Source organism: Mangifera indica, unplaced genomic scaffold, assembly GCF_011075055.1.
Source record: "Mangifera indica cultivar Alphonso unplaced genomic scaffold, CATAS_Mindica_2.1 Un_0047, whole genome shotgun sequence".
In the NCBI taxonomy this organism is placed as follows: domain Eukaryota; kingdom Viridiplantae; phylum Streptophyta; class Magnoliopsida; order Sapindales; family Anacardiaceae; genus Mangifera; species Mangifera indica.
The window spans coordinates 189,307-198,470 of NW_025401139.1; the positions used below are offsets into that span (position 1 = coordinate 189,307).

At 33.2% G+C, this 9,164-nt stretch overlaps 1 protein-coding gene across 6 annotated transcripts; it reads right to left on the reverse strand.

The window, feature by feature from the left end:
- Positions 1-4,009: 4,009 nt before the first annotated feature.
- LOC123206729 (putative pentatricopeptide repeat-containing protein At5g08490) lies at positions 4,010-8,762 on the reverse strand. 6 transcript variants are annotated; one of them, XM_044623943.1, is made up of 3 exons: positions 8,588-8,762; positions 6,810-6,834; positions 4,010-6,710 (listed from the first exon to the last, which is right to left on the reverse strand). In XM_044623943.1, exon 3 carries the CDS (start codon positions 6,652-6,654, stop codon positions 4,078-4,080), a length of 2,577 nt encoding a protein of 858 aa, XP_044479878.1. In that variant the 5' UTR covers positions 6,655-6,710; positions 6,810-6,834; positions 8,588-8,762; the 3' UTR covers positions 4,010-4,077. The 6 variants fall into 6 exon arrangements, with proteins under 6 accessions (XP_044479878.1, XP_044479881.1, XP_044479877.1 ...); XM_044623946.1 differs by having other exon boundaries at positions 4,010-6,719; XM_044623942.1 differs by having other exon boundaries at positions 6,810-6,860.
- Positions 8,763-9,164: the final 402 nt, after the last annotated feature.

Here is a 9,164-nt window from a genome sequence, read left to right on the forward strand (position 1 = left end):
AATTTATTTTCTTGTAAGAATGTTAAATAAGAGTTTTAAGTCAATACATCTCTTTGAATTTATATTCTCTCAAAGGGTATGTATATGTAAAAACGGTGTTAAAAGAGAATAAATGTAATTTTACTATACATAATAAACGTTCATGTAGTTTTATTATGTATAATAGGGGTATGTATAAGAAGGGGTTAAAAAGTTGAGTACATATAGTTTTACAAATAAATGTAAAATCTTCGATCAATTTTTTTCTCAGTATTCATTCAACATTTTTTATATTTTTAAGATTTCTGTGTTAATTTGTTCTTTTTTATGTGCGTTAATTTTCCTACATATATAATATCTTGATTTATATATGTAGCACAACGTTTAGAGTTTGCAATTTACAATTTAAAAACAACACTAACCCTTCTAAGCTCTACTTTACACAACCTTAAATCCTAAATCCCATGTATAAATCAAAACACTATATACATAATATTATAAATGTAAGTGAATTACATATTTCATCAGTTTCGCCACTATATCATAAATATAAATATAAGACACTCAAAAGAAAGGTTTAGGGAGTCATACTAGTGCCTACAACTACACATTATTCCCTCTCATTTAAATTAAATATTGCACTAATTTTCTAAACCAGGGTTTAAATCTTAGTGTTTAATGTTTTATAATGTCGGTATTGGGCTCGGAGTTATGCTCATTAAAAAAGAACAAATTTAAACATGATCCAAAAAATGATGCAAAATATTGAATGCACGTTGGGAAAAACATGTTTGACCAAGATTTTACACTAATTGCTAATGGATTACATGTACTAGAAAATTTGTTATCCTTCTCTTAGTTAAAGTTCTTACACTAACCCTATTTTGCATAGTTAAATTATATTAACCCTAATTACACTTAGTTAAATTATTTTATATTAACTCTCATTACGCATAGTTAAATTATATTAACCCCACTATACGCATAGTTAAATCACATTAACCTCCATTTCAGATGGTTAAATCATATGCACCTTCCATCACACATAGTTAAATTATTAAAACCCCCATTATACACTGTGAAATTACATTAAATCCCATAATATGTAGGAAAATTACATAAATGCCTCACTATGCCCCCCATTATGCATAGTAAAATTACATAAGATGAAAGATTAGACAAACAGTGAAACTTTACTGTATTATATTAGTGAGAGTATACTACATGTACAAACAAATATTACCAACTTATTTATACAAACTGACATGATGATATGTGATCGGGTAATTTTCAAATGAGAGAAAAAGTAAACATTAACATCGCCTAATCAGTTTTTGTCGTGTTAGTTTATATAAAAAAAATTAGTAAAATTTATTTATAGATGTAGTTTTATTCTACGATAAGAGGAAAGACTAACCTCCTGCAATTCTCTTTGCATAAGAGTATAAACATAATGTCCAATTCTCATTGAAAAACAGGTCATGTAGAATCTCATAACAAGAATGAAGTGATACCAGAAGAGTGTTTTATCTTTGCTGGAAAATTGATGTCCAACCACATGCAAATTTTTATGGTCCAAACTTGAAAATCAGGCTCTGCACACCAGTGCACCAGGTTTATTGCATCTTGCTTCTGCAGATAGAAGGGGTAAGCCATGTCCATATGAGGCAAGAAGAAGTTGAATATTCTAAGTTAACAATGCAAAATCAACTGGCAAACAATTTTCACATGCTAGTAGCATCACATAAGAAGAAAATATCACAATTGAACCTTCAAATTAGCGGTTAATTCATCTTTCTCAAGTTCTTAATGTTGACATGTCTAACACTTCTTTTTTTCTCCTAAATAATGTTTGAAGTCTAAATAAATGCCAAAGAAAAATGAAAAGTAAAAATAAAATTACAGATATGAAATACTCAACTGAGACAAACAAAAAACCCATCTCAATCCATGTGACTTATTAAGTTATACCAGCAATGGAATAAAGCCAAGAAACTTCAGCAAAATGGCATGAAATCATCCATGTCACTCACACAATTATTACAACGGATGACATTTGATGTATATTCAAATATTTGGAATGAGTCAATATGCTTCGAACAACATCAAATCTTCAGTTCAGTTAAGTAAATAAAGTTATGTATCAAAAAATCTCTAAGCTTAAAAGCTAAGGCCACTGACTATGGAGCTTCCACCACCAAATCTTGCCAAGGATTTAGGTAAAGGATTAAGAACAAACACTCTCTCAAGAGCTTTTTCTATTCAATATTCATCAACAACTCTTGTTTACAAAATGAAGAGGATGATCTTTTGAAGGTCTTACAAGTGCTGCACAGTAAAAAGTAGAAGTTACAAAGTCAAACAAATAAAATAGCAAAATATGAGACACATTAATTAGTCACTTAAGTGTCCCCAAAAGTCAAGTAAGACTACAACAAGAAGTTGTTCCATAATCTTAATAATTCTCAAATATAGGAGGAACAAGTAGCCACCTAAAATGATAACCTTGTTTTTGCCAAAATGAGAATAATTTCTAGTCACCTTTTTGTCTTCATATCCCCTTAAGTTAATTGCTTTCATGTTCTACGATCTGAATAACACTCAAAATTTTCCTCCCATTTTGAAGACCTGGATCCCAACTAATTATGTTACAGTATACCCATGACACCAAACTGAAAAATACAAAGAAAACATCAATAAAATACATGCAAACTTTCAATTCTCACGGAACTCCTCGCTTAATCTAGAGCAACTTAAAAGAATAATCCACAACTTTCTCTAACGAACTCCAAATCCAATTCTATAAAATATGTTAGAATGCTGAAAGAAAGGACTTTCCAATGGTATAACTCTTCCAGGAATAATAGTACATGATTTATTTTAGAACTAGATAGCATAATAGGACCTGAATATACTTTTTGTTGTTTGTTTCCTGTTGCTCGCTCTTGGACTTGATTAGGAAATGCATTAGCATCACATTAATTTAGGGATAATTCAATGAATGGTCCAACCAAAAAGAATTTTGACCTCTTTACATTGAACTAGAAAAGCATACCATGAATTTTCAAGTTCACATATTTGTAAGAGCCCGAGTGTACGTGAAGAGGAAAAAAGGGTGGAAAAATGCAGAAACAAGAGAACATGTTGTGAAGATGGAAAAATGCACATGTAGAAGCAAGTGGACATGCTGTGCAGATGACAGATGCTACCATCCCAGAAATCACATGGACAGCAGGCCATCAACAAGAAAATCAGAGCCAACAACAAAAAGAGGGGACCACGAAGATATTCTGTGATGAGCTAGCGCAACATGATTGGGAAGGTAACTGTGGTGAGCAAATGAAGAAAAGGGACCTGGAGAGCATGGAGAAACCCGAGAAGGAAGAAGAAGAATTGGAGAAGTGAGGAGAGACCCAGCCTCTCAAAAGTTGGTGGGAGATTAGTTAGTGTGTTTTTTGGATTCACTCTTATTTTATGCATTTTGTTAATGTTTTGTAGTTTGTAGTTGTGTTGGAACTGCTATTTGCTATTTCTTTGTGTTATGAATATTTGGAGATGAATGATAGAAACTCTTGTTGTTGCTTCTGAAGCTTCTTTAATATGAAAGAATTTCACTGTTACATCGAGTTTGCATATTACATTATTATACTATGTTGAACAACATTCCCATTTTCCTCGTTTCGTTACAAACAACATCCTTAAATCAGCAACTGATAACAGAGTAGAGGTTTATTCTCGGAAATACAGAACCGACCGCTCGAAGCCTCACAGCAGCTCCTCAGGTACCTATCACATATAAAACAACATAGAGGACGAAAGTAAAGAGTCATTTATTGAAAACCCAAATTCTTTAGACCATAAGCAGCAGGGCATCCAGTGTATTAAACTGAAAAGTCATTCGACATCAAAAAAAAGATCAGGTTTGACTATTGAGAATGTGGCTAGACTAAACGCCAACAATATAAATTGGCACAAATAGAATGTCTAATCTGAAACCCATGGGGTAGAAGATTCCATTTTTCGAGATATCTGCAATATAATTCAAAATTATTAGCAATGCCATTATACTTCACTTGAGCCACACCATATGTCATATGTCTAAGAGGTGATGTTGGAAAACTGAAATTGATATTTAATTTGACGGTTCAACAAGTTTAATATACAGTACATCATGTCCCGTTGAGGGTGGGAACAGTCGCCAGCTATAAATACATTTGTTCTTCTCTCCACTTCAATCCAGCTACATCCTGCTGGCTTTTTCAAATCCCTTGTTTTCATTTGTTTTCTTATCTCCATGACTCCATCCCATCTAGCATTTGCTGCATATAGGTTTGACATCACCACATAGTTACCAATATTGTTCGCTTCAATTTCAAACAATCGATTTGCCACAACACCAATTAATTCCACCTCATGATGGGTCCTGCAGGCACTCAATAATGTACCCCATATGTTTGCATTTGCTTCTATAGGCATACTAGTTACAAACGAATATGCTTCATTTATCCGTCCTACTCGAGCAAGAAGATCCACCACACAAGAATATTGTTCTGTGGTTGGTTTGATCCCATAAACCTTCTCCATTGAGCGAAATATCTTTAGTCCTTCATCCACAAGGCCAGCGTGACTGCAAGCAGATAATACAGCAGTAATGATAACATGGTCCGGCTTAATACCCAATTCTAGAATTTGAGAAAAAACCTTGAGTGCTTCCTTTCCCATCCCATGCACTGCATAGCCACCAACCATAGCAGTAAACATAACCAGATCTTTTTCTATGCTTGACTGGAAAATCTTATAGGCACTGCCTATGCTGCCACATTTTGCATATAAATCTACAAGAGATCCATCCAGATGTACATCATTGAAACAAGCTCTTATTACATACCCATGGCACTGCCTCAATAAGTGGATTGAAGCCATTTGAGAACAAACTGGAAGAAGGCTCATAATAGTCATGGCATCAGGCTTCAATCCTTGAACTTGTAACTGAAGGAACAGGCTAAGAGCTTGATCAGGACAATTGCTGTCAGCATAACCCCGAATCGTTAGATTCCAAGTGGTGATATCCACTGTAGACATCCGCTTAAATATCATATATGCTTCATCATATGATCCACAATTCACATAACCTGAGATAATTGAATTTAATGCGACTGAATTTCGCTTCTCCACCAGACCATGAAAAATACCAAGGGCATAATCCATGGTACCACATTTTGCATATGCATCAAGTATTGCATTTCCCACATTAGGCTCAATATCACCTGATAAAAGGCCTGCCTTAATCGAATACCCATGTGTTTCCTTAACCATATTTACTCTCAAAACAGTAGCACAAAAATGAATTATGGCTAAGATAGTAATGGAGTCTGGTCTAAATCCTTCCTGATGCATACTGTGTAAAAGGTTGAGAAACTGAATATCATATCCACTCTCTGAAAAGGCATCAAGTATAGAATTCCACGATATCAAGTCTTTCTTAGAAATCAAAGAAAATGTTTGATATGCTGCTTCTATGTCCTTACATTTTGCATAAAAATTAACTAAAGCATTCCCAACAGTTGCATCCTCATCTAGGTAAGGATGACGAAGATAATAGCCATGAATCTCTTTCCCAACCTTCAAGTTCTGTAAGTATAAACAGGCAGGAAGAATGCTGACAAGAGTTACAGAATCTGGCCTTATCATCTCTATGGAGATTAATTCACAAAAAAGATTCAATGCTTTTAACCACTCACCATTTGATGCATATCCAGCGATAATGGCATTCCATGAAACCAGATCTCTTGATTTCATCCTCTGAAACAACAATTCCGCTTCTGCCATCTGTCCAACTCTCAAGTAAAAGCTCAGCAAAGCATTGCAGACTAAAACATTTGATATTAATTCAGCCCGGCGCAATACATAACAATGAGTCTCTCTCCCAAAGCAGTAGCCCACACGCTTATCCAACGAAGCACATATAGGTAGAATATTCACAATTGTAGCATAATTTGGTTCTACTGATCCTCTCAACATCCAGCTGAACAACCTCAATGCATTTGTAGTGAATTTATTTTCAGAAAAACCTGAAATGATTGCATTCCAGGAAACAACATCTTTGTCCTCAATGCTTCCAAATACAGAGTATGCATCCTTGTGGACTAACCCACATTTTGCATACATAGATACAAGAGCATTTCCAACTAATGTTTGTGTTTCAAGTCCAGATTTAATCACAAACGCATGAACACTCTTCCCTCCATGTATATTTCTGAACCGTGCACACACCGGAAGGACAATAGCAACAGTCACAGAGTTAGGCTTAGGTTGGTTACTAAAATGCATATTATAGAACAACCTCATCACTTGATCATCATAATCATGAGAACTCGCAAACCCAGCTAATAGAATGTTCCAAACAACAGGATCAAAGGTACCCATCTGGCCAAACAGCTTCTTGCAATCATCAACAACTCTACATTTTGCATACATATTAAGCAGCGCTTTGGACACAACCCGGCAAGCAATATGGCCTAGTTTTATGACACAACTGTGAAGTGCTTTGCCTAAGTTAGTGTTAAACCCGATAGCACAAGATTTGAACATGTCTGCGAATAGCTGGTAATTGTGCATTGATGAAGACTGTATCTTATGAGCCAAAGGAAAAGGAGTTGCTTTTGTGAATTCCATCGCCAAATAAACTGCTGATTATATGTTGCATGATCTAGAATTTGGTTTAAACATATCTGCAAACACTAGTTGCACATTTTTATTCATTAAAGCAACCATAACACAAGGAGAACACAATCATAATCATCTTGACATATGTAAGTACAATTTCAAACCTTGGATTTTGTAGCAAAGCATCACCTCCACCAAAAAAAAAAAAAAAGTCTCTAAATCACCTCCACCAGAAAAAAAAAAAAAGTCTGTAAATCTATGGATAGAAAATTTACATAGAAGACAGTGAAAGCACGCCACAAAAATATGATATGGAAGTAATTTTCACAGTGAAATTTTAATTTTTCAAACCCAACTTAATTTTACTATTTCCAAATGATATGAATCTTAACAAATGGTTTTTATCATATATTGAAAATCACATATAGCAGTTCAAAAATCTACCATTAAAGAAAAGAGGAGATCACCAGCAGCGCCAAATTCAGTTAATTTACAGCATTTTTGTAATTACTTTCTTAAGATAGCATCTTCTACCGAGAAATCGAAATTCACAGGTTGATTAGGAAGTAAAAATAGCGGATTTTTCCAGTGGAGGTAATAAATTTTGATCTCTAAGGTTGTGAGAAAGTGTTACTTTGATTTTTTTTTTTTTTAAGTTTACTTTGGTATCTTTCATATGTCTGCGCTTAGGGGTGTGCATGATCCAATTTGGTGCGGGATAAGACATTTTTCAAACCAAACTACAAAAAATGGCTTGAAAAAATTTTAAATCAAATCAAACCATTTTAGATTATAAACCAAACCAAACCAAACTGAAAAATACGATTTGGTTTGGTTTGGCTTACGGTTTGAACCAAATAAAAATCATTCACTTTCAATATTTCGTATTCAATAAAAAATAAATGAATTATAGTTACTAGAAATGAAACATAATATTTCACTTGTATCTATCGATGCACACACATTAATAATATCTCCTCTACGTGAAAGTAATAGTTAAACATAACATAATTAATTTATAGTAATTGCATCACAAACACACATGTATAAGAAAGAAGACAACATGTATAAGGAAGAAGAGAAAGACAAAGGAGTCAAGAAGGAAGGAAGGTCTCGACTATTCTAAACTATTTATTACTTTTAGAAAAGAGAAACCATTAATGTAATAAAATCACGCAAGCATTTAGATTAAAAAATTCATATGTATGTTGGCTTCAACAACTTTTCTTCAATCTTTAAAGGGATCCTCTGTTATCAATTTCATATATCTGTCTTCTTCTATTCTTCTATGGATAATGTGCACAAATTGATGATCAATTGATAATTTTTATGTAGGTCAAGGAACATTGAAGCAACCAGAGAAAGATTATGATAAAATGAATCATGTTTTGCCCTTTTTTCTGTTTGTTTATTGGATAGTTTAGGTTGTTTGAGTAAAATAAAGTCTGATGCAGTTGAATTCCGTCAACAAATTGAGACATCTGTCCCTTGAATATATAGAAGAAATGCAAATCTGTTCAATGGAACAATTTTTCCCAGATACAAATTCATAGCTTTCTTGCAATTATCTTTAAGAATAAAAGAAAAAAAAAAAACTAATAGATTTCATCAGAATAGAATGGATGATTCACTAAAGGCCACCTTTCATCGACTTCTTTTTCATTTCACAATTAATGCAGCTTGATTTGTTTTTTTGTCCAGTGGATCGAAAATGTCGTGCAACTCAACAAGTAGAATTCATCAAGTAGTAATTTTCTATTGCCTCATGACTCATCAAGGAAAAAGTAAATATTATTTTATAAAATGGTGGAGTAGTTCAATTGACAGTTCAACGAAAACTGAATATGAAGATGAATATTTTCAAGAACAAAATAGATACCCACTTGCAGCATTAAATAGTGGAATCAGTTGCATAAGATTATCGGGAAGAAAAATGACTTACCGGCGACGACGAGTTGAGCGATGACTGAGACAAGTCTGATGACGGTGAGTTGATTGACGCCTGAGATGATGACTGAGATCATTTTCCAGCAAGAAAGAACGACGGCGACGCCGGAAAGTTCAAGTGACGAAGGTCGGCTATTCTGTGCTGTGCAACTGTTAAGGGGGGATGGAGATTGCAGGTAAATATATAATAAATATATATTTTTTAAAATATATATCTTTAAAAATAAATACATTATGCGGTTCGGTTCCATTTAAAAACCGCTCAAACTATAACCCAAACCATAAACCATTTTTCAAAAATTTTTCAACCCAAACTAAATCAAACTGTAATTTCTGAACGATTTATTCTAATTTTATAGTTTAAACTGAATTATATATATATTTATCTACGTTTAAGGATTTTTGTTGAAGTTGAACTTGTCCGTTAAAAATAATATTAAAAAAAATTATTTATTAATAAAATTATGTGTATAAACAATATATATAATTTTATGTATAAATAATAATGTATTAATAGATAAGTAAATATTATTTAATTTATAATTTAAAACTAATTGATCATCTAATAATAT

What these genes read in the sequence shown, in the direction of transcription:
- LOC123206729 (XM_044623940.1), bottom strand. Translation starts at nt 6,654, where the DNA reads ATGGAATTCACAAAAGCAACTCCTTTTCCTTTGGCTCATAAGATACAG.